This window comes from Tursiops truncatus, chromosome 13 (genome assembly GCF_011762595.2).
Source record: "Tursiops truncatus isolate mTurTru1 chromosome 13, mTurTru1.mat.Y, whole genome shotgun sequence".
Classification (NCBI taxonomy): domain Eukaryota; kingdom Metazoa; phylum Chordata; class Mammalia; order Artiodactyla; family Delphinidae; genus Tursiops; species Tursiops truncatus.
Window position 1 is genome coordinate 80,249,741 of NC_047046.1, and position 27,212 is coordinate 80,276,952.

The 27,212-nt window shown below is 35.5% G+C and overlaps 1 protein-coding gene across 8 annotated transcripts in view; it reads left to right on the forward strand.

The window, feature by feature from the left end:
* The window catches only part of CCDC102B (coiled-coil domain containing 102B), a 268,909-nt gene that overhangs the window by 102,023 nt on the left and 139,674 nt on the right, over positions 1–27,212 (forward strand). For 7 of the 8 annotated variants that reach the window (XM_073790810.1, XM_073790809.1, XM_073790808.1 and 4 more), the window contains exon 6: positions 9,878–10,087. The exons of the other annotated variant lie outside the window; for it this stretch is intronic. In XM_073790810.1, coding sequence (XP_073646911.1) covers positions 9,878–10,087 — 210 coding nt within the window. The remainder of the gene's footprint in view (positions 1–9,877; positions 10,088–27,212) is intronic. 8 annotated transcript variants of the gene reach the window in all.

Below are 27,212 nucleotides of genomic sequence, written 5' to 3' on the forward strand. Positions count from 1 at the left end.
GTCATAAATTAGGTGCCCATATGTGCGTGGGTTTATCTCTGGGCATTCTATTCTGTACCATTGATCTATATTTCTGTTTTTGTACCAGGACCATACTGTCTTGATTACTGTAGCTTTGTAGTATAGTCTGAAATCAGGGAGCCTAATTCTTCCAGCTCCATTTTTCTTTCTCAAGATTGCTTTGGCTATTCGGGGTCGTTTGTATTTCCATATGAATTATAAAATTTTTTATTCTAATTCAGTGAAGAATGCCATTGGTATTTTGATAGGGATTGCATTAAATCTGTAGATTGCTTTGGGTAGTATAGTCATTTTCACAATATTGATGCTTCCAATACAAGAACATGGTATATTTCTCCATCTGTTTATGTCATCTTTGATTTCTTTCATCAGTGTTTTATAGTTTTCTAAGTACAAGTCTTTCACCTCCTCAGGCAGGTTTATTCCTAGGTATTTTATTCTTTTTGTTGCAGTGGTAAATGGGAGTGTTTCCTTAATTTCTCTTTCTGATTTTTCATTGTTGGTGTATAGGAATGACAGAGATTTCTGTGCATTAATTTTGTATCCTGCAACATTTCTAAATTCATTGATTAGTTCTAGTAGTTTTCTGGTGGCATCTTTAGGATTTTCTATGTATAGTATCATGTCATCTGCAAACAGTGACAGTTTTACTTCTTCTTTTCCAATTTGTATTTCTTTTATTTCTTTTTCTTCTCTGATTGCTGTGACTAGGACTTCCAAAACTATGTTGAATAAGAGTGGCAAGAGTGGACATCCTTGTCTTGTTCCTGATCTTAGTGGAAATGCTTACAGTTTTTCACCATTGACTATGATGCTTGCTGTGGGTTTGTCATATATAGCCTTTATTATGTTGAAGTAAGTTCCCTCTATGCTCACTTTCTGGAGAGTTTTTATTATAAATGGGTGCTGAATTTTGTCAAAATGCTCACTTTCTGGAGAGTTTTTATTATAAATGGGTGCTGAATTTTGTCAAAACTTTTTCTGTGTCCATTGAGATGATCATATGGTTTGTTTGTTTGTTTGTTTGTTTTGTGGTATGCGGGCCTCTCACTGTTGTGGCCACTCCCGTTGCGGAGTACAGGCTCCGGACACGCAGGCTCAGCGGCCATGGCTCACGGACCTAGCCGCTCCGCGGCATGTGGGATCTTCCCAGAGCGAGGCACGAACCCATGTCCCCTGCATCAGCAGGCGGACTCTCAACCACTGCGCCACCAGGGAAGCCCGATCATATGGTTTTTATTCCTTAATTTGTTAATGTGGTGTATCCCATTGATTGATTTGAGTGTTGAAGAATCCTTGCATCCCTAGGATAAATCCCACTTGATCATGGTGTATTGTCCTTTTAATGTGCTGTTGGATTCTGTTTGTTAGTATTTTGTTCAGGATTTTTGCATCTATGTTCATCAGTGATATAGGTCTGTAATTTTCTATTCTTGTGATATCTTTTTCTGGTTTTGGTATCAGGGTGATTGTGGCTTCATAGAATGAATTTGGGAGTGTTTCTCCCTCTGCAATTTTTTGGAAGAGTTTGAAAAGGATGGTTGTTAGCTCTTCTCTAAATGTTTGATAGAATTCACCTGTGAAGCCATCTGTTCCTGGACTTGGTTTGTTGGCAGATTTTAAATTACGGTTTCAATTTCATTACTTGTGATAGGTCTGTTTATATTTTCTAATTCTTCCTAGTTCAGTCTTGGAAAATTGTACCTTTCCCAAAATTTGTCCATTTCTTCATGGTTGTCCATTTTATTGGCATATAGTTGTTTTTAGTAGTCTCTTATAATCCTTTGTATTTCTGCAGTGTCAATTGTGATTTCTCATTTTTCATTTCTAATTCTATTGATTTGAGTCTTCTCTCTTTTTTTCTTGATGAGTCTGGCTAAGGGTTTATCAATTTTGTTTAATTTCTCAAAGAACCAGCTTTTAGTTTTATTGATCTTTGCTATTGTTTTCTTCATTTCTATTTCATTTATATCTGCTCTGATCTTTATGATTTCTTTCCTTCTACTGACTTTGGGTTTTCTTTGTTCTTCTTTCTCTAGTTGTTTTAAGTGTAGGTTTAGGTTGTTTATTTGAGATTTTTCTTGTTTCTTGAGGTGAGATTGAATTGCTATAAAGTTCCCTCTTAGAACTGCTTTTGCTGCATCCCATAGGTTTTGGGTCATTGTGTTTTCATTGTCATTTGTTTTTATGTATTTTTAAATTCCTTCTTTGATTTCTTCAGTGATCTCTTGGTTATTTAGTAGTGCACTGTTTAACCTACATATATTTGTGTTTTTTAGTTTTTTTCTGTAACTGGTTTCCAATCTCATAGCATTGTGGTCAGAAAAGATGCTTTATATGATTTCAATTTTCTTAAATTTTCTGAGGCTTGATTTGTGACCCAAGATGTGATCTATACTGGAGAATGTTCTGTGTGCACTTGAGAGGAAAGTGTATTCTGTCACTTTTGGGTGGAATGTTCTATAAATATCAATTAGATCTATCTGGTCTATTGTGTCATTTAAAGCTTGTGTTTGCTTATTTATTTTCTGTTTGTATGATCTGTCCATTTTGTAAGTGGGGTGTTAAAGTCCCCTACTATTAATGTGTTACTGTCGGTTTCTCCTTTCATGGTTGTTAGCATTTGCCTTATGTATTGAGGTGTCCCTATGTTGGGTGCATAAACATTTATAATTGTTATGTCTTCTTCTTGGATTGATCCTTTGATCATTATGTAGTGTCCCTCCTTATCTCTTGTAACTGTCTTTATTTTATTGTAACAGTCTTTATTTTAAAGTCTATTTTATCTGATATGAGTATTGCTACTCCAGCTTTCTTTTTATTTCCGTTTGCTTGGAATATCTTTTTCCATCCCTTCATTTTCAGTCTGTATGTGTCCCTAGGTCTGAATTGGGTCTCTTGTAGATTGCATATATATAGGTCTTGTTTTTGTATCCATTCAGCCAGTCTGTGTCTTTTGGTTGGGGCATTTAATCCATTTACATTCAAGGTTATTATCCACATGTATGTTCCTATTACCATTTTCTTAATTGTTCTGGGTTTGTTTTTGTGGGTCTTTTTCTTCTCTTGTGTTTCCCACTTAGATAAGTTTCTTTGGCATTTGTTTTAAAGCTGGTTTGGTGGTGCTGAATTCTCTTAGCTTTTGCTTGTCTGAAAACTTTTGATTTCTCCATCAAATCTGAATGAGATCCTTGCTGGGTAGAGTAATCTTGGTTGTAGGTTTTTCTCTTTCATCACTTTAAGTATATCCTGCCACTCCCTTCTGGCTCCTAGAGTTTCTGCTGAAAAATCAGCTGATAACTTTATGGGGATTATTTTGTATATTATTTTTTGTTTTTCCCTTGCCTCTTTTAATATTCTTTCTTTGACTAATTTTCCTTAGTTGGATTAATATGTGTCTTGGTGTGTTTTTCCTAGGGTTTATCTTGTATGGGACTCTCTGTGCTTCCTGGACTTGGGTAACTATTTCCTTTCCCATGTTAGGGAAGGTTTCAACTATAATCTCTTCAAATATTTTCTCAGACCCTTTCTTTTTCTCTTCTCTGGGACCCCTATAATTCAAATGTTAGTGTGTTTAGTTTTGTCCCAGAGGTCTCTGAGACTGTCTTCAATTCTTTTCATTCTTTTTTCTTTATTCTGTTCCTCGGCAGTTATTTCCACCATTTTGTCTTCCAGCTCACTTATTCGTTCTTCTGCCTCAGTTATTCTGTTATTGATTCCTTCTTGTGTATTTTTCATTTCAGTTATTGTGATGCTCATCTTTGTTTGCTCTTTAGTTCCTCTAGATCTTTGTTAAACATTTCTTGTATTTTCTCAGTCGGTGCCTCCATTCTATTTCTGAGAGTCTGGATCATCTTTACTATCATTACTCTGAATTCTTTTTCAGGTAGATTGCCTATTTCCTCTCCATTTATTTGGTCTTATAGGTTTTACCTTGCTCCTTCATCTGTGACATTTTTTTTTGCCATCTCATATTTTTTTTCTTTATTTTATGAGTGGGATTATGTTCCTGTCTTACTGGTTGTTTGGCTTGAGACTTCCAACACTGAAGTTTGTAAGCTATTGGGTAGAGCTGGGTCTTGATGCTGAGATGAGGAACTCTGTGAGACCTCACTCTGATGAATATCCCCTGGGGTCTGAGATTCTCTGCTAGTCCAGTGGTTCGGACTCAGAGCTCCCACCACAGGAGCTTTGGCCCGACTCTGGGCTCGTGAACCATGATCCCACAAGCCATGTGGGCAGCAAAAAAAAAAAAAGAACAATAATAAAGTAAAAAATAAAATTAGACTAGGAAACTAACAGATGTGCTAAAAAGAATATAAAAATAAAAATATAGATGAATCAACAACTGGAAGGTACATAAGTACCACAATAGTAAAAAAGAGGAGGAGGGAAAAGAAAAAAAAAAGGGGGGGGGGAAAGGCCTTGGCTGTGGATGGTGGGGCCTAAGCAAGGAGGAGGTTTGGGTGGTGGGCAGAGCCAATGCTTAGGACCCCCAGGGCTGGAAAAGGCCCTGGGACCTTTGGGGGGGTTGGGGCTTAGGCTCAAGGAATAGAAGGGGCCCAGGCGTGCCCCCCACCCCTGGTCTCAGAAGGCAGCAGACCTAACCTGGGAGCCCAGCAGGCTTCCTGGGCTCGAATGGGTGGGGCAAATACCCTCCTCTCCTCTCCTGCTCCTCCAGTCTGGGAGGGCCCCTCCCGCCTGCCTCTCCTAATCTCTCTGGCCTCAGGGACGCCAATCCTGTTTGGCTTCCATTTCTCCTCCCCCCTCAGTCCCCCTACGTCCTACCAGTTCACTTTGGGGTCCCTCCCGTCTCCTTGGGCATCAGAGTCACCAACCAGCAGCCAGCAGGCACCCTAGTTGTGGGAAGATGTTAACTCTGCATCTTCCCACACCACCATCTTGACTCCACCCCTCTCATTGTTTTAATTTGCATTTTCCTGATGACATATGATGTGGAACATCTTTTCATATGCTTATTTGATATCTGTATACCTTTTTTGGTGAGATGTGTGTTATCCATAAGTCTTGGGCCCATTTTTAGTTGGGTTGTTTGTTTTCTTATTGTTGAATTTACATAGTTATTGGTATATTTTGGATAACAGTTCTTTATTACATATATTTTGCAAATATATTTTGTCTGTGGCTTGTTTTCTCTTTCTCTTGACATTGTCATTCTAGAGCAGTTTTTAATTTTAATGAAGTCTAGCTTATCAATTATTTTGTTCATGGATCATGCCTTTGGTGATGTAACTAAAGAGTCATCACCAAACCGAAGGTCATCTAGATTTTCTCCTAGGCTATCTATCTTCTATGAGTTTTATAGTTTTGTACTTTACATTCAGGTCTGTGATCCATTTTGGGTTAATTTCTGTTCAGGTTTAGTGTCTAGAGTAATTGTTTCTGCATGTGGATCCCTCTCCCTGTATTTAAGTTTGACATACATTTAGTTTCAAATTAGTTCTAGGACTCCTTACTTTTAGAAATTCTCCAAGGATTTTAAATGAAATTAAAGCAACTAAAATACACATGACATTACCTATTGCTAAAATTAGTCATTGCTCTGTTGACTTTTGGTAAAAGAGGGAGTGAGCTATCACTGAGCTATAGTTAACTGTGGACAGGAGGGAAGTAGACTGATTTAGGAGGAGGTGTCCTCGCTTCTTATTTGTGATTCCATGACATGCTTAGAGGATGAGTGTTAAAAGATCCAGGGGAGGGGGAGGGGTGGCATCAGCAATATGCACACTGCATTTAGGTTTCAGTTTCCAGACTTTTGAATGTGAGTCTACAGAATCACTTCTCCTGAGTTAATTTGCAACGAAGCAAGGATCAAAATCCCCCAAATATATCAAAACAAAAGAAAAACATCAACAAAATCTTTGCTGCAGTGTAGTACAATGGATTCAGAGTGTGTTGGTTGCTATGGCAAGGGGATATGCATACATCAGTGGCTATCTGTTAGCGTGGTGCGGGTGGAGTGAACTCACGACTGGAATCAGAGAAACACCTTAGGTGAACCATGGCTTGGACTCTTTGCCCACCTTGAGAATTACTTCTAATCTTAGAACTCCAGTTTCCTCCTGTGTAGCACATACAAATTTACAGGATTATTGTAAGGATAAGAAATAACCTATATAGCTCTTTACCAGGAATATATTAGGTCTTCAGTAAAAGGGTAATCATCTCCTACTGCTAAGCAATAACAAGATTCCTGCTTTTTACCTCTTACTTCCAAAATCACAGTGCTTGTAATGAGGTCTTATAGCTGACTTGTCTGAAATGAAAATTCTGAATATTTGCAGTCAATTACTGGAACACCACAGTGTTTTTAGGTGGCACTTCACGGACCTGCAGAACACACCACACTGTGCATTCTGCTGGGGTTTTTCTCCGTTGAAAAGGTCCCTTTACAAGATGCCATTTTGATAAGACACGATGAAAAATAATACACTATTTCACCTGTCATTACTTGAATTGGCTGTTGGTATGTTTTGTTCTTTAGAAACCAAATTTATGACAGGAAATATTTGTGTTGAGTTTGAAAGTTTAATAACTATTTTCCCTAAATAATTACTGCCTCATAACACTAAGCTGTAGGAAATATTTTCCATATTTTATAAATGAAAAATAGAGGCTCTCAGGATAAAAAGAATTGAGACTCAATTCTAGGTCATTTTACTGAAAATCCTCTCTTTACCTCGCTGTATTTACCTATCACAAAATGCAACGCAGCCATGACAGCATTAATAAGAGTTAAGAGTAAATGTACTGAGAAATTCTATTGGCATTAAGTAATGGTGAGTAAATAACTGGCTCTTCTAGGATGCTACCTTAATTTCACTTTGTGCACAATTGTTGTAATTGAAATACAGAGGAGCTTTTTCCTCTCAACAGGTCCTTATGAAGCACTGACACAGCACATGTCAGGTGCCAGGCTGATGAGCAAAATGACACGGTTCTGGTTTCATAAAACTTACGTTCTAGTTATCGAGTTCACTGCAGTCTATTATTGATGTCCTTTCAGCAGTATCAAGCAATGACAATTCAGGAAGATGGAGCTTATAGATGAATATGTTTAGAAATGACTGAATCGTTACACTGCACACCTTAAATGTGTACAGTGCTGTATGTCAATCATATCTCAGTAAAACTGGAAGGAAGGAAGGAAGCAAGCAAATACATAAACATATACATATATACCTATATAAATAAAATAAATGACCCAATATTTCATCCTTGGGAATAATCACAATATTACATTTTTTCACAAGAAACTCAAACGATTCTTAAATTCACCCTTGCTTTTAAACATCAGTGACTACTTGTTTTCATACTTATTCTCCTGAACTCCTAATACTTCATGATTGGACTCTTGGATCTTATAATGTTCAAACCTATTTCCTATTTCCCTTTTTTGAGATACTCTTAGCTTGATTCTGCCTCTCTGCCTTCTTAAACTTCAGGTTTCAGCTTAAGTATTGTTTCTTCAAATAACCTCCTCTGATTACTTAATTTATTGCAGGTCTTTCCCATAGCATCCAGGGTTTTTTCTCCTTTACAAGATGTTGCCCAATTTATACTTATATATATACTTGTATTTTGAAAATAGTATATCCAGTGCCTGAAAGATACTCAATAAATATTTGTTAAACAGCTGAATAGTTGGATATTTATATATTTTCTCAATGTTTAATATTCATAAAATTGGAGGTCATTAAATCAACAAATATTTTAGTGTTTACTCTGGCTAGAATATACTTCTACATTAAAAGTTTTTAGAAAATATTTTTCAATAATTCCTGTATTACCTGAAATTCATTTAAGAGTAGTATCCACTATTAGTTAAAATTCATAGCATATTAGAGTTAGAATTAAAATGTTCTAGAATGTTTCTCTTGATCATTGGAAGCAAATCAATGGAATTCCATTTCAGTTTGATCAGTTATTAGAATTGCTTACAAAAAAACATGAAAGTTTAAAATATTACCTGATCTTTCCTTCATCATTTTAACTTGCATTTAATTGAATGGCTTTTAAGGTGGTAGATTTTCATATGATTCTTAGAAAAGAATAATCTTACAAGAAAGAATTTTGAAAAATGAAATCAAAAATAAAACTGCTAATAATATTTATGATCCAATTTTCACAAAACCTTTACTTTTTTTGATATGTGTTATATACCTAAATTTATCAGATAATTGGTATGTCACTAAAAATCTTCAAATAGTAAATAATCACACATCATTATTTAAGCTTTGTTGTCATTACTGTTAATATGATTCCTTTCTTCAATTATTTTTTTTAATTTAGAGTTTACTCATTCAAACCATCTATTACTTATTTAAAATCCTGTTTGTACCTCTTATCTGTTATTAGGTATAAAACTGACTTCAGCAATTTCTTTTAAATGCCTAAAATTTTACAAAGACTTGACATAGCATTGTATTTGTCCTTGACCAAGAGTACATTTATTCTCCTAAAATTAATTTTTCATCACTAAGTTGGTGACTTTTATTACAACTTTATTATTTTCATTCTGATAAGTGATGTGATGTTAGTCAAAAAGTTTAAGCATTAATCTTAATAATTAAAGACATGTCATGTTCTAAATTGCATTTTGAAATACTGTTTTCACCTCATATCCCAAACAGGCATCCCAAATGTCAAATCAGGTCATCTAAAATTTGATCCCTTAGTCTATTATATTTAATTGATAAACAAGGTCTAGTGCCAAGAATGTAATTTTAATTTCTTGTTTTTAAGAAGCTAAAGCCTCACTTAGATTTGGGAACAGAACATTTTTGACAATAATGGCACAATTATATGTGTATGAAAAAGCAGTTTTTAGACTTTTTTAATCAGAATTAATTTCCAAAGATATTATTGAAGTCTAACAGTTTCTTAATGTTGACTTCTCTTTTAGAATTTAAAATGTCATGAGAACTACTTTAAAATAGTATAATACTGTTCAATACTTTGCCATCAAGCCATTTAAAACTAAGTGTAAAAATAAGTAATTTTCAATCTTTATCCATAACAAACAGTTTAAAAATACCTCATGTTTTAATCATGTTGCCAACCTCTATTCCCTGAAAATCAAATTGGCCATTCACTCAGGTGAGTTTGATTATATTGTATAGTACTTTTTTTTTTTTTTTTTTTTTTGCGGTACGCGGGCCTCTCACCGTTGTGGCCTCTCTCATTGCGGAGCACAGGCTCCGGACGCACAGGCTCAGCTGCCATGGCTCACGGGCCCAGCCGCTCCACGGCATGTGGGATCCTCCCGGACCGGGGCACGAACCCGTGTCCCCTGCATCGGCAGGCGGACTCTCAACCACTGCGCCACCAGGGAAGCCCAATTGTATAGTACTTTAATCATGGCATTTATGATGTTTTATTACATTCACTTGTCTTTATTTGCAGTGCCTACAAGTTGAAAGCTATAGTAAATAACTGAATGAATGAGTAAATGAATACATGAACTATATCCATCCAACCACAATTGTCCAAGAAATGATTTTGTGCCTTCTAAACTGATAAATGTTCATCAATTGAGTGGAGATTATTGACAAAATATTATCAGTTTTCCACTTAACGTATTTATTTGACAATATGGTCTGGTTGGTTATAGAAATAGTGCCATAACCAAGAAGGCAGGTATATTTATTTAGGGCATGGGTCTTAGGACTTTTGTGTCGTCCTCAACTTTTCAGACAAATAGAGTTTTCTTTTTAAAAGTTGTATAAATGGACATATCCATGAACCTTTCTTAGTGGACGCCTGTTTGATGGGTGCCTGGCCTTTTGGCAATTACAAATGCTACACGTTGCTTTTCTGTGTTTTCTGTGTTTAGCTAGAGAGATTGCAGGCTGAAAATACATCTGAGTGGGACAAGAGGGAGATACTTGAAACAGAAAAACTAGGACTGGAAAGAGAAAATAGAAGGCTAAAGTTCCAAGTGAAAGACATGGAAGAGCTCCTGGACAGGAAAAATAGATTAATTGCAAACTCTCAAGGTCCTGATTTCAAGAAATCACAAATTGAACTACAGGAAAAAAACAAGGTATGGGTACTCTTTGGAAGAAGATGTTCTCACTTTCTGTATATTCCTGCCCTGATGTCTAGTAGATGCTGGTTTAACTTTCACATACCTCAAATCTGAATATTTTCTTTTGTACTATCTCATATCTGATAGTTTGATTTTTTCCCATTGTAATATAAAAAATACATAAAATGTTCATGATAGGAAAAGAGAGTGTGACAAATTTTGTATGAAGATGTTAAAATATGACAAATCTGAGAGTTTCAAGCTTTTCCAAAAGGAAGAAAAACATGAAGTAAGGGATGAACCTTTGTGTATTTGGTTTCCTGTTATAGCTTTGTCTCAGTTTTCCACGCAACTGATCTTATTTTCAGTGAGTATATTTCTCCATTAGTTTGGGCAACTATGTAATAAGCATTTGTCAATAGTTATGGTAAGTATCTGCATAAACGTTTAAATGTAGCTGGTTCACTCCTATTTGGTTTCTTTTTAGTTAGTCTCAGAAAAATTATTTTTGAGTCAATTAAACACATCGTGTTACAAATAGCCTTTATAGGCTATGACATAAATGTTAAAACCAGAATTAAATTCAAATTTTGACTTTGGGAAATTTAGGTTGTTTTGGAATTGTTTTGTCCTAAAGCCAACAGACACATTTATTGCTATGGATGGGATTTTTCTGATAAATGGTTTTTAGATTTTTAAAATATTTTCTTTGTGGCAGTTGTAATTTATGTGTTTTAGGGTCAATATGCTACAAAACATATACAGCTTGTTTCTATTTCTTCCATGAAAGTATCTATAGTACCTTAATGCACAATTGTATTTTTTTCACTCAATTCCTTTAACAGTGAGTTAAAAGTGAGTTTGAAAAGTTCATATTTTTGAGTTATGTAAGTAGTTCATACTCATATGAGCTCTAATAGCTAAATGGGCAGAAAAATTGAATTCTATATTACTTATTCTTTGTGATTTTAGGGATTTATTGCAAATAAGATTAAGATTAAATTGGATTAGTGTTTCATGACTTGGCAATGCAAATAACTAAAGTTAACTGTTATGGTCAGTGATCATAATTTTCTATTATACGGATTCATAAACCATCCGTAATGGTGTATGGTTCTGACATGTACACAACTGATAAATCTGTAGAGAAATTTTTGCAGATTGCCATTGTGAAAGCACAATTGTTTCGATTATGGAACAAGTTTTGGTCATCAAAATATCTGTTTCCCTTTGGTTCACTTGAACAGAAGAAGCATTTATTTATATTATACTCTGTGTCAGTCACTGCTCTAGATGCTGGTGATGTGAAGATGAATGAATTTTTTTTTCATTTATTTTTGGCTGCGTTGGGTCTTCATTGCTGTGCGCAGGCTTTCTCTAGTTGCGGCGATTGGGGGCTACTCTTCATTGCGGTGCGCTGCGGTGGCTTCTCTTGTTGCAGAGCATGGGCTCTAGGCGCGTGGGCTTCAGTAGTTGTGGCACGCAGGCTCAGTAGTTGTGGTTAGTTGCTCCGCAGCATGTGGGATCTTCCCGGACTAGGGTTCGAACCTGTGTCCCCTGCATTGGCAGGCAGATTCTTAGCCACTGCGCCACCAGGGAAGTCCCAAGATGAATGAATCTTTATCCTGCCTAGCATGGGCTTAGAGTCTGTCTGGGGAGATATACACAATATATCTATATGTAACAATATACACATAAATTGTTATCAGTATTACATTGTGATGATTGCTAAGAGTAAAGTGGAATGAGAACTCAGATAAAGAAGTAGTTCACTCTATTCCACTTTGATGCCTTTCTAGTTATATCAAACTGTTACAGCATAAAGTGTGTCATTTAGGAAAGAGGGCTGATCGGGGTCTGTTTGGACCTAGTATATATGCCAATTTCTTGTCCTGTTAACAGGCCACCCTAACTTTAGACCTGGGTTCTTTGGGATCAATGTAGTTCTTTGGCCTAGAACTGAACAGACCTTGGAAACTGGGAAGATTCTGGAAGGTCTGAACAACTCAGTGGGTGTGCTCATCAATCAGAAGACTATTCCCTAAGTGTATATCATTTTGATGGCTGGGAGGAGGTGTTAGCAATATTTTACAATCTTCATTAAGAATTCAGACTCACCACTTAAACCAAAATAATTACTTGTCGTGGAGCAGCTGTTGGTCAAAATCCTTGGTGCCACAGAGATCCCCATAGGTCAAAATATCAAGATTCAGATGTCCCCAAATGTCAAATGAATCAAAGCTGCATATGGAACATGCCAAAGGCCAGGGAATAGTATAGATGTCATTATAACACAAAGCTAAATTGTGGTTTTAAGATTTCAATGAAAACTAATCTATATGTATAAAATTATGTGCATAAGTACCATAAAGGAGAAACATGTATATGTATGTATATAAGTACCCTATTGAATTACCAGATATCTAAATGCATAAAAGTACTATATATGAGTGAGATGGGCAAATAGGTGTTGGCATGTAAGAGACACAACTGTAAACATCACTCATCATTGGCCTCTAAAAGAGATGTAAGATATCTTACCACATTATATTTACATCTAACCACATTTAACAAATATTTGTGGCAGATACAATTCTACTTACTGCTCATAGAAATCTCCATATCAATAAATTTTGTTAATCTCTTGAGTTTTAACAATCTCATTATTCAATGAAATTTTTATAAATCCTACTTATTTGGGAGGGGAGGACTTTTACATAGTGTTTTTGGCTTTAGTATTATAAGGAATGCATTTTTAAAGAAAATGGCTTTCAATTTTAAATTGTACTATTAATTTAAAGAGAAAGATTCTTCCTCACACGAGTGATTTCATCACATAAATCTCCATCTGGTAGTTGCTTTTATAGCTTATGTTTAAGGCTATGTGTGTATCAATTTTTTACAATTAATAAAAAGCAGTATACCTGAATTTTTAATGGCTAGATTGGAAAATTATTACTCTAGTAGTAGCAAATTATTTTTAAAGCATAAACCACTGCCACAGACTTTTCTAGAACAGCTTCAGCATGTGGATCTTTTGCTTTGTCATTGCTTTGGGTAATAGTTGCACTGTTCCATGGCTTTAGTATAATCGACAGAGCAACTGATATCTGATAATGGACCTTCTGCAGCAGTATTGAGGATACTCTTATCAGAATGAAGCTGCCTTTTAAATGATGGCAAAGATGCTTGAGAATAGCTTTGGAAAACATAAAGGAATCAAAGTGTGTGGTTTAAGAGGAGAACCGTGGAGCTACATTTGAAACTCTGACTCCACGGCCAATAGGTAAGTGCGCTGGTGTTGCCTGATCATTAGTCTGTGTATCTCCATACAACATTAAAAAAAAATCCACTTATGAATATACAGAAACACATACATTGGGATCATTAATATTTCATATTTTTAAAAACATATTCCAGGCAGTCAGAAAATTTGAATTCAGTTACCTGAAATATTTGTTAAAAAATGTTCTTCATTTTCTTTCACAAGATCAATGTCACTAAAAATTTGAAGTGTATTAAAAATCATGGTGATATCTAAAGTAGGGAGTTCATGTCATACTGTAATGTGGAAAGAAATTACTAATACTTTTTTTAGCTCCTACTTTTTGAGTTTCCATGTGATGAAGAATAATAAAATAAAATATTTTAAATTAGTAAAATAGCATCTCCAAATATCATAATCAGATTAACATATTATTCAATTAATAATCATTAAATATAATCATTTAAAAAATGCTAAGTTCATAAATCTCATATAGGCATAAAATGAACACATGTGAAAGGTTTTATTTAATCCATTCATTCCTGAAGAAACCAGTAAGATGTTATAGCCAGTTGAGAGAAGTATGTAAGTATCAGACAAGGGACAACCAGGAATGCTGAAATGAATTTGGTTAATAGATGCAAAACTGATTTTTTCCGTGAGGGGTAAGGACATAAATTGCACTGCCACCAGGCAAAATTAATCTGCAGCTCTATGGATGAGAATAATATGCATTGCTGTGGGTTATCTAGAAATTACAGAGTTGTGTGTAAAATACCTTAATGACACTGAAAGTTGCTGGTCCCTTTAGAGTGAGAAAACCCTACCTGGAGGACTGTGTTAGAAAGGACCATCTTCTCCAGGGCTTGGTGAAAAGAAAAAAATAAAAATAAACAGCTGTATGTACTTTGCTAATTCTAATCCCTTTCTGAACTCTTACTTGTCCCGTTTCTCCCTTTGTTCACTTCTTTGAACTTCAGGACAGAGGATAAGAAAAGATGAATGAGAGAAAAGGAAATGAAAAGTGGGGTTTGTGACTGCCATAAAGTGATAAAACAAAACAACCAAAGAGGAAACAGACACATATAACCTAATATTTATCAAAATATGTCATCCTTTTGCTGTAATGGAGAAAAGTAGAACTGCAATTCCCAATGATTTTTTAAAAATCATGATACCTATCCTATAAAGGCTGATTTGCTTTCTTCAATGTATGGCACAGATTCTTGTGCTTGTGAAGCCTTAATTCTATTGATGTGCGGTATATGTATTTCCCATTGCAAACAATACTTTTTCGAGTGAAATGTTATTGGAAAAAGTGGTCAGTATTTGACTGAGCAAAGCCCCATGGACTAGTCGACATGCCTCTCATGAAGAGCTTTGGAAGCTTGTTTTCTTAAATCATTCTGGCAACTGATTCCCTTCATTCAGGTCACATAATGGGTCATTCTCAGAAAGTTAATGTGACAGAGTGGTAATTGATGTGTCTCAGGAAAATGATGAATTAATCTGAAAGTGGAAAGGCATTCAAAGTCAATTCCTAATGAATTGACTGACAGTGTCCATTCCTACAACAAGGAATGGCATTATATTTATTTTGCTTGGCAACTTTGTCTTCAGAAGTATTTTGTTTCCATTCAGTGGTGTAGCAGTCACACCTATGGATCTGTTAATTTTTCCCCATTCATTATTGTTCTTCCAAAGCCTGCTTCTACTCATAGAATTATTGAACAATTTAAGAATAAACAATAATTTTATCTATTCTTTTACTGTTGTGAAGTAGTAATAATTTAAATATAGAACATTATAATTTGATATTATTAGATATTATCATTTTGTCTTCCTTTAGCTGTTCTTAGCCAGCTTTGTTCTCTGAGATACATTAGAAATTTCAACTTTTAATATAGTTTTTAATATAAACTTTTATTACTGTAGAGACTTTTAGATATATGGAAAATTTTAACCCTTTTGTATGTGAAGTTTGTTATAATTTGTTTATTAAAAATGAAAATAATTTATTTTGAGGAATGACGTGTATATCAAAACACTAGGCTACACACAAGACATTCTTCAAAATAAATTATTTCATGAAATTTAGAAACACACCCATGATTTCGTATACATTTTAACAAAGGTGAATGGGATTGTGTGGTTTAGGCAGAGCAATGTCCTTTTGCCCAAGAATTTCTGAAGTTAGCAGAGAGAAAAATGCTTAAGTACCATTTACTAATGTCATAAGGAAGGTATCTACTGAAAGTGCCCCAATGAACTGAAATAAATCAATATACTGCAAAATAGGGTGGCATTTACTTTAATATAATATGATTGCTTTCACCCCTTCTCAAATACACACACACGTGCAGGCACATACACATACATGCACACACACACACAATGAATTGATTTCTACAAGATTAATTCTAAAATAGGAGTATTAGTTTTCTTCCTGTTTTGTCATTCTCTACTGGAGCAAAGGTACACACATAAGATTTTGTACGTGTGAAGCATTATTTCTAGGAATAAATTATTGCTGGGTGGAGTTTCACTTTCTCTTACTAAAACACCAAATGTTGTCATGTCTCGTTAAATTAAAATTATGAATATTAAATCTCAGTCCACGGAGGTTGGCACATTCTCATAAATGTGTGGCAGATTAATAAATAAATGTATGTGTTTATACTTTGATTTTCATTATTTAAATTTTATTGTGTATTTTGACTTATCTTTAATTCTTGTAGTCTCCCTTTGATTCTATTACAGGGCAAATGTTAGAGGACAACAAAATCTGTAGGGTTAATGGAAGCTTTTATCATCTTTTAAAACCTCCTTCTTGTGTATCAAATAAATTACATTTTGTCCCATAACCAGTTAAAATGAAGATGTAAATTTTGATACTTCAGGTCACTTATATTTTACAGAATTAGAACTTCATGAAATTTTATAAGTTGGGATATTCAGGTATGAAATTATATCTCATTTTGTATTTGATATGACTAGCATACTACTAATAATCCACTATTTTATTATAAAATGACTGGCAGTTCCCATAGCTGCTATCAGTTGATTTATATTAGCTTGATTTAAAGCAGTGATAAAAAAAAATTTAGCTTCTTATTTAAAATGACAAAACACTATGGTTATAATATTTCTTTAAAATTAAAGCTAAAATTCAAATTAAAAATAAAACTATAAGATTAATGGAAACTCAGATAACTTTAATAGGTCTGAAACATTCACTATTTTTTTTCTTTATCTTAAAGTGAAATCACATTACATGAAATTAACCATTTTAAAGTGAATAATTTAGTGGCATTTAATATATTGACAGTGTAAATCACCTCTAACTGATTACAAAACATTTTCATCATCCCCAAAGGAAATCCTCTAAGCATTATACAGTAACTCTCCCAAGTCCCCAGCAACCACAAATCTGCTTTCCATCTCCATGGATTTACCTATTCTGGCTATTGCATATGAATGGAATCAGACATGTAACCTTTTGTGTCTGGCTTCTTTAACATAACATAAGGTTTTCGAGGTTCATGCCCTTTGCAGTAAGCATCAGTACTCTATTCCTTTGTTGGCTGTATAGTATTTGATTGTATGGATATACCACAATTTGTTCATCCATTCATGGGCCAATAGACACTTGGGTTGTTTCCATCTTTTGGTTCTTTTGAACAGAGGTATTATGAACATGCATGTACATGTATTTATGTGGATACCAGTTTTCAATTTTTTTCAATATATATCTAGGAGTAGAATTTCTGGGTCATATGGTAATTCTATATACAACTTTTGGAAAGACCAACAAAATTTTTTTTTTTTTTTTTTTACGACACAATGCATGAGAATTCCTATTACTCCAGATCCTCAGCAGCACTTGTTCTTTTTTGGTTTTGTTTCTGTCTTTTAAAATTATACCCACCCTAGTGGGTGTGAAGTGGTATATCATGTTGTTGTTTTGATTTGCATTTCCCTTGTGACTAACAGTGTTGAAAATCTTTCTATGTGCTTCTTGGCTACTTGTGTATCTTCTTCAGAGAAATGTCTGTTCAAGCCCTTAGCCCGTTTTGAAATAGGGTTGTTTGCCTTTTTGTTGAGTTGTGAGAGTTCTTTGTATATTCTGAATACTAAACCCTTCTCAGATATATGATTTGCAAACATTTTATACCACTCTTTAGGTTTTCTTTTCACTTGCTTGATAATGTCTTCTGATGCATGCAGTTTTGTTTTGTTATTTTTTTGCATGCAGCTTTTAATTTTAATGAATTCCAATTTACATTTTTTCTCTTGTTGTTCATGCTTTTAAAGTGTCATTTCTAAGACTCCATTGCTAAATCCAAGGTTATGATGATTTACTCCTAAGACTTTTATAATTTTACCTGTTAACGTTTAGATCATTGATCCAATTTGAGTTAAATTTTGTAGTTGGTTGTAAGATAGGGGTCCAACTTCATTATTTTACAGATGGATTTCCAGTTGCCCCAGCACCACTTGTTGAAGAGACTACTTTTTTCCCTATTGAATGGTCTTGGCATCTTTGTTGAAAATCAGTTGTGAATAGATGTATGCGTTTATTTTCTGGATTCTCAGTTCTATTCCGTTGGTCTACATGTCTACTATTATGCCAGATAATTCACCTACCTTTGTAGTAAGTTTCAAAATCAGAAAATGGGAGTCCTCCAACTTTGTTCTTCTTTTTCAATATCATTTTGGATATTCAGGGCCAATTGAAATTCCTTATCAATATGAGGATGAGCTTTTCCATTTCTGCAAAAAATGCCATAAGGAGTTTGATATGGACTCCTTTGGATCTGTAGATGACTTCTGGGAATATTGAGATCTGCTGAATATTTGTGTTTCTCCAAAATTCAAAGGTTAAAACCTAATCTCTAATGTGATGGTATTTGGAGGTGGGGACCTTGGGAAGTGATTAGGTCTGAGGGCAGAGCCCTCATGAATGGAATTAGTGCCTTTATAAAAGAGGCTCCAGAGAGCATGCCACATTATTATTCAATGAAAGTGGTAACCGCTAAATGTGTGATTCAACTCACATATAACAGGAAAATAGGACCAGAGGTTAAAGAATGAAAGAATAAAACTCTTATCCTGGGTCCATGGTGAAAATTTGAGTGATTCTGGTGAAGTAATACTCTTTGTGCTTTAGTTTTTTAATTTTTAAAAGAAGAGTTTGGAATAAATACCTGAGACTCTTCCATTACCCAAATTCATGATCCTATTATGTTTTCCAAAATTTAGCTACTGATTTAAATAAAGACACTCATTCAGGTTCATGAGGACAATGTAATATTTCTTTGGAATTTCAGTTTATTTTCACTAAAATAGCTGTTGGCTCCTGGTACAGCTTAGTGTACTCTTTCTACTTGCTGAATCTATTTCTTTTTAATTCACACGTTAAATTTAATATGGCTGTTGACATAATTGAGAGATTTTTCATTTCATATTTCTCTGCTACTGGCCATCACTTTCTGTTTCCCTATCAATTTATTATGCTTAATTTAATAGTATTTAAATCTCCACAGCATTTGGCAGCCTTTCTAATTCTCTCTAAATTCTAGGAAAATCGAGGAGAGGATGCATCAATACATCAGTAACTAACAAGAATCATCTCTTTGCTTTTTAACCAATTTCTATTTAATTTTCTATTACATAGTTTTTTTTTTTCTTTTGTGAGTGTGGTTCTGTTTTAGTGCAAAATGTATAGGAAATCAATCAAAAATAATAATTACATATAACACTCATATTTCACATTCTATTTTCTATTACTCTGAAAGCGTGTTACTTCATGTACATTTGGTAGAATTTACATGGTGAAGAGAAGGAATTTAAAAAGAGATTAGGTGTTCTGATCTCCTAGCGTAGGTGTTTCTTAACATCGCATCCTGATGCTCTCTGTCCCAGATAGGGTGCTGTCTGAAAATAAAAATTCTGAATTAGTAGGCATGTGACTTGGGAACTAGAAATGTATATATTTTAAAACAAATAGCTAGGTGACTTCTTTGTGCTCTAAGACTTGGAAAACCACCAGTTAACATCAACGTTCTCAAAATATTTTATAATACCCTTTGTGATAACTGTAACGAGTTCAGGTTGGTTCTGATTTGGCATTACTGAAGTTTGTGTGTGTGCGTGTGTGTGTGTGTATGTGTGTGTAACTTTAGGGAGGATGATGATTGGGGTAAATATCATCTCTTAATGGTAATTTTTAATTATTTATTTTCAAGGATGTTTTATATACTTTAGAGTGAATTTAAATAAATATCACAAATGAAATTTATTTTCCAATCTGCTACACCAGTGCTTGAAAATCTGGTTCTCTTTGCACTGGAGGCATGTTGGTGGCTGTTTTAGTGGCATGTTCTTGACAGTGTGGAGGACAAGCAGTGAAATGTGAGAGGTCTGCCATGCCAGGGTGAGGCAGGTTTAGGGGAGCAGTAACGTATGGAGAAATAATTAGCTGGCTGAGTCTGTATTACAAGAATAATTTTACCTTTAGCCAGTTGAAATTAATTATCCTACTTTAAGCCAGATAGAATTAATTCAGTTTCTCCCAAAGAAACTGTGTATTTGGCATGATTGGGGGCTGGGGTGTAGCTGGAGTATTTTTTACCTGTATTAACGAGCATCTTATAATTAGTACTATGTCCTTTGGCTCTATGTACAATACAGGAAAAAAGAAAAAAAATTCAGATCTACAAATTTTTAAAACCCAAATGTGTCCTTCTCTCCAGATAATTATCTGAGTTTTAATGTTTTCTAGTCTATATTTGAATGAGTCACTGCTTATTAGCCTAACCTGTACTGTATAAGAAATGTCCCTCTTATTCTTTCTTCTTATTAGATTTGTCTTATCTACTTTTTGCTTATTAGCAGGTAATCCATTTTAAGAAAAAAAACATCAATTTCAGTCTGCTTTTAGTTTTAATAGCTGTATAAGAAGTATAAATGAAGAATTATTTTTCAAAATGAGTTAAAAGGATTTTCAGGTTTTTTCCTGTGATGTAGGGAACACGAGCTTTCAAATGTTGTAATCCATCTCACTACTTATTTCACATGTTTGTAACATATAATTTACAAAGAATAAAAAGATAACATTAAGACATGATTTTATAAAAGGTTCAAATTGTCTCATCCTATCTAGTGTAGGTATAAGAAATTTCATTTAAAGCCAGGTAGCACCTACTTTCATTAGTCTGTTGATTTAATCCACAAACATTTACCGAATTCTGTATCACTCAGAGTTCGGGTGTAGGGATCAGAAAATAGATAAATAACAAAAGTATACAATGCAAGGAATCAGATGATTTCAAAGGATCGGGGGAGCAGACTCTGCTTTAGACGTACAAGAAAGACTCCTGGTAGACCACCATGGAATGAGCCTAACTAGAGAATGGGTTCCCCCGGGAAGTTATCAGGAGGACATGGGGCTCGGATGTCCCTGTTTCATCCATACCTCCATGATCACTCCACCTTAGCTACAAGCTGGGAGTAAGGAAGTCACCCATAGCATTGGGCCTGCTAGCTCTGTAACTTCTTGTTGACTCTCTTCCCACTGAAATCAGCTCCAAATCCAAGCCTCGCTTGAGAGCATCTCTTTTCCAGCATCTAAATCTTAATCTGAAACTCTAGCTACGAGAGACTCAGGAAAACACAAATGTTTAGCATTACAAAAGGGGGAACTAGAAGGAGTCTGGAAAAATGTTGATATAGTCAATCTATTGTATGTTTCAGACAGACACAGTGTAGATAGGGGATATAAGGGTGGCAAGACACACACTATTACAGCTGTCCTCCTGAAAACTACAGTCAAATCAAATCATCAGCATAGAGATCTACAATGGTGACTCTGTTAAATGCTGCATATTAGTAGATTCATGTCATTGCTTCTTCCTGGGAAATGATGATTCAGATTGAGATAAGAAAGATGGAAGGAAATAGTTACCTGGAAGAGTGATAAGAGCATTCCACACCAAGTGAAGAAGGGCAAGAGCTCATTTGCTACTGGTGAAGTTTGTTTTTTAGGGGAAATTAAGTTCCTTGAAAACCACTAATTTTCTTTTCTTTTCTTTCCTTTCCTTTTCTTTTCTTTTTTCTTTTCTTTTCTGAGATCATTTTAAGTGTCTCATGGCTTTGGGGAGAGATACTTGGAAAAAAGCTGAGGTTCTGAGACTCTGCAGTCTATGTCTACTGTCTCCCAAGTCCCTGGGCTGGTGATAGAATTTCAAAGAATGCTGGTGAGTCTAGGGAGGAGACTTGCTCAGCCAGAGTTCATGTGCTGTGGAAGTGGTAGGGCAAGCACAAAGAGAGGGTCACGGGATCTCCTAAATTAACCTCCTAACTACCCCCCTGGAAGAATCTGGCAGTTATACTTACTTACTTGGTGCAGCTAAAGGAATTGTTATGTTATGATCTTTTCAAGTTGCTTTATCCTTAGATCCTGTTGTTCTCTGTCCAAATGCATCAGCACTGAAATTAAAGTACCTTTGTATATTGTTTTAGGGACTTCCTCCATGAATTCAGGTTATTCTTGGTGTATGCTAATGACACAGTTTAGTTTCTTTAATTATCAAGCCTGTGTCAAATGGTTAGTTTGGACGTTTTCTGTTACCATCCTCTGCAAAATACTTGTTGATTACTTATTTACCTAAGAATGGCAATGTTTTGCTCTGAATCTTTATCTCTTTTTATTCCAAAAGCCTGAAGTACAATCAGTGTTTGCCTCACCATAGAAATACAGAGTTATTTTTATTGGTATACAACCTGAAAATAAATCTCAAGTAGAAAATGGACAGGGTGACACTGTCACTCCTGACATAAGAATATGCCCACTCCTTTTGTTTGCCACATGCATACTATAGAAACACATATTACATTTTCCCCTCTTTATACACACAGACATGCAGAGCTACATATACACAAGGCGTTGTCACATATACATATGACAATGTGGTAGGCCAAATAGTGATAAATCCAATATGATAAAGACAAGTAAGACGTTCCTAATTTTTTTTTTTTAGAATAATGACATGGTCACCTGAGATCAGAAGATATAAAATCTACACATAAATCTCTATTTTATCAAAGCAAAACTTAGAAAATTAAACACTTTTGGAGATTCAACACTCATTTTGTCTTCTAAAGCCTCGTGGATGGTGGTTGCTTATGGGCCCCTAACCTCTATTCACCTGGCTTCTACTTAACATGCATTGGTTTCCCTCTAGGTTCAACTCCATCCCCAAATTTCAGGCCCCATCTTGTGGGTAGGGCTGACACCCCCCTCTACCTCTAGGTTGGGTAAGTGATTCATCTTTAGCTAATCAAAATATTTAAGTTTTCTGGGCACACACACTAGTATGGGCAAGTAACCATATCAGAGACAATTTAGTGTAATGATGCTTAGACTTTTCAGAGACACATTTTCTTGCCTGTTAAAATTAAACCTGAGAAAATATAGCTTTAGAGCCGTAAAAGCCATCTTCCCATCACATGGAGCCACCTGGAAAAGTGAGAGCAGAAGCCTCGAGAGGGACATGACTAGGAGATACACTGAGCCTCTGCCTTCAACATGGCCTGGATTAAGATGCCCCTGGGATTATCAGTTATTTGTGTCAAGGAATTTTCTTCTTCATTTAAGAAAATTTGAAATGAGTTCCCAATAAATTCCAATAAATCAAAATTTATTTTCTAATAAATTAAAACCATTGCAGTATGAAAAGCAAATATATTCTTTATAATAAGCAGTTTTTAAAGGAAAATAGAGTTTAAGTAGCTTAAAAAAACTCTTCTCTTTCAAGAGAAATCAGGGAATTAGGATATGCAAGTGATATTTGGCTTCTAGCTATCAAGTGTGTGTTATATATAAAAAGAAAAGGGAAAGGCATGAGCACAGTCACATACACAGGCGTGCTTAATAATACATGTGAAATATGGGTAGATTTTTTTCATATGTGTGTTGGAGAAAACTACTCCCTAATGTATTTTATATTTTTATATCTATTTGGAGAGGTGTATTCCATTATATAGATTATATTTTTATTACTTATAAATGGCGTAACATTAAATAATTTCCCCAACTGCTAGTTACCAACACAATATATTTAAAGTGACAATGAAACTAGGTTATTCAGTATCTATGTAAATATCTGGACAGTAGTAGAGGGATTGAAAAACTTATATTGACCACATTCTTATTAGCAGAAATCTAGACTTCTCTATGGCAAAACCTGAGAGAGATAAGTATAAATTTCTTACCTATGTTGAGGTGAAAAACATTGGCTTCCTCATAAACTCTACCAGGCATATTTCAGCAATTAAATTTTTTAAATTTGGACATTCAGAAGCAGCATTTCAGTGTCTGGAAAAACTATTCCTCTTGTTAAGGTAGTGATCATACTGGAATATGAGGAGATTTAACTTACAGAACTGTGTTTCCCTGAAAGTCTTTTTATTCTTCTAGAGGTACACAATGTGAAGTTGAACTCTGCTGCAAATTTAGTGCCAAAAAAAAGTTTCTCTTCCTATTTAAGTCCTGAATTCGTTATGAAAATCGTCTTAGTATTTGTAGATGTGAGGGTGAGGTAGTTATACAGTTTCTCCGGTCAAAATTGTGTTGAGGTATTAGAGTTTATTCAGATGTGTGGTTCCAAGATTTGTGCGAAAATAACTTTAGTGCTTTTTGTGGTGAATTTTTCATGTGTTCTTGCATTCTTGTTTTATAACAAGGACTTAATTACCAAGATGCTATGCTATTTCAAAAGTGTAGTTGAATTTTGGCAAGAATCTGAATGATGCTGTATCCTGAGGGACCATATTATTAAACATAAAAAAAAGCCACAAGGTCCTCTTGTAGGTACTGTGGGAAGACAAACAAACAGATAATAATAATAATGATAAAAATCCCTGCCCCCGGGAATGCTGCATTATAGCATGTGATACAGATAACAGCATACAATACATAATTCAGGGCATATTCTTTATGAGGAAGAGCCCCAACTTCATGAAGGGTAGCCAGAAGTAACAGGATTCCAAAAGAGATGACTGTATTCCTTTTCTAGGGTTGTCATAACAAATCATCACAAACCTGGTTGCTTAAACATCAGAAATTTATTCTCTCATAATTCTGGAGGCTAGAAGTTCAAAGTGGAAGTTTTAGCCAAGTAAGACCCATGTCAGACTTCTTTCTTTTTTTTTTGACTGCTCCAAACTAATTTATTCAAAGAAAAATTTACAGAAATATATATAAAATTTCAGACAAACTCCTGCTCTTCAAAAGGCCATGATCTGATAATATTAAAACAAGTACTAGGAAGTTAGTATGAATGAAACCCTTCAGCAGTGTGACAAACAGAATTTTTACTTCAATCTAACTCATTGCTCAAATTCAATTAATATATACTAAGAATCCATTCGCCCTTGAAGAGGCTTCATAAAAGTATCAAAACACTAAATACACAAGTATTTGTGTAAATCCCAAATTATCTTTTTTTTTTAACATCTTTATTGGGGTATAATTGCTTTACAATGGTGTGTTAGTTTCTGCTTTATAACAAAGTGAATCAGTTATACATACACATATGTTCCCATATCTCTTCCCTCTTGCGTCTCCCTCCCTCCTACCCTCCCTATCCCACCCCTCCAGGGGGTCACAGAGCACCGAGCCGATATCCCTGTGCCATGCGGCTGCTTCCCACTAGCTATCTACCTTACGTTTGTTAGTGTGTACATGTCCATGACTCTCTCTCGCCCTGTCACAGCTCACCCTTCCCCCTCCCCATATCCTCAAGTCCGTTCTCCAGTAGGTCTGTGTCTTTATTACTGTCTTACCCCTAGGTTCTTCATGACATTTTTTTTTCTTCTTAAATTTCATATATATGTGTTAGCATACAGTATTTGTCTTTTTCTTTCTGACTTACTTCACTCTGTATGACAGACTCTAGGTCTATCCACCTCATTACAAATAGCTCAATTTCGTTTCTTTTTATGGCTGAGTAATATTCCATTGTATATATGTGCCACATCTTCTTTATCCATTCATCCGATGATGGGCACTTAGGTTGTTTCCATGTCAGACTTCTGACCTCTAGAATTCTAAGATAATATATTTGTGTTGTTTAAACCTTTAAGTGCATTATAATTTGTTACAGCAACAATAGGGAACTACACCGTGCTACTACACTGCACTTGGATTTGATGTTCTGACAGGGGCTGGGATACGTACTTACATCTCTGTATAAAATACTTCTGCAAACTCTACAAAGTGTACATGATGCTAACATAATATACAGAAAACAGCTTCCACGAATTGAGCACATAGTATGTACCATGCCTTGAGCTAGGCATGCTGCAAACATGGCATCATATAAAAGTTACTGATAGGTATTTTTTTTTTATCATTCCCCTTCTATAACTGAGAAACCTGACATCCTGTGAGGTTAAGTAACACAGCCAATAAGTAGAGGAACCTGTATTCAAATGCAGGTTTCCACTGAATGATGAAAAAAAAATATTTGAGTCATGTTGCCTTCCTCTGAACTAGAAATTAAAGAGCTAGAAGCAACCTTGGTAACAGAATTGCATTAAGCTTGCTGTCTTTATATCACCTGGAAAATAATATCACACATGAGTAGCCACCAACACAGAGTACATGGCATCCTGGGACATGATTCGCCTGCATTTGCTGTGGGTGGATTCATAATAATGAATATATGGATCCCAGGGGAGTGCTTTTAATTTACTATGACAAGCGCTCATCAGCAAAACTTGCTGTTTGTACAGAGCTACTTTCATGAAGTGCTTGTTTTGTCCCACGTTTACTGCTGTAGGGGGCATCATAACCAACCAGGGAACTCTCCTGCGAGTGAAATGATTGAACTTCCTAGTTTACTAAAATTAGTCTTATAACTTCTGATATAGTCTCTGCCCCTCTCTCCCTCCTTCCCTCCGACACTTAGCAGATCTCTCTATTTCTACTGACGCATTCCTCACCTTTTCCTTAATGCAGCAGATTTGGTTGGAAATATCAACAATATTACAACATCAAAACATGCTGGATCCACAGCATTTCAAACTGGAAAGAATATTTCCATGTGAAAGGAAGCAAGTAGATTCACTGACTCTTATCTGCCAGGGCCCTCACTTTGGTCTCTGATGGGTTTTTTTTTGGGGGGGGGGATATAGTTGCTTTACAATGTTGAAGTGAATCAGCTACACGTATACATACATCCCCTCTCTTTTGGATCTCCTTCCCATTTAGGTCACCTCAGAGTCCCACTGACATTACCTGTTAGCTCATGCTGGGCTTCATCGACCTGTGAACTCTGGTCAAGCCCTGAAGAAATGAATTCTTCTCTTGACCCCGCCTTAACCTAGCTGAGTTGTATCAACCTCTTACTTTCTGCCAGTAATTCTCAAGTTTTAGCGAGTTTCCAGAAACACCCAGATGGCATGTTAAAACACAGATTACTAGTCTCCATCCCCAGGTTTGCTGATTGGGAAGGTCCGTGGTAGGGCTTGAGTATTTGCATCTTTAACAAGCTCCCAGGTGATGCTTATGCTGCTGGTCTGAAGACCACACATTAGGAACCACTGCTACAGCTGAAGCACTCAGAAAGGAAGCATGAAAAAAGCAGGAAGAACAAATATTCCCCCAAATGACAGTTCTCTGATCCTGCTACGGATAAGCACTCTGTTAAGTCCTCCCATCTTCCATGCATCCACAGCCTCTCCGAGAGAACAGTCTTGCAACCCATTGGTTCTCAGCCCTAGCTTCGTATTAAACTCACTTGGGGGAAGTTAGTAAGAAGTACTCAGATACCACTCCCCAGATAGTCGTGAAGTCAATCCGGCCTGTTG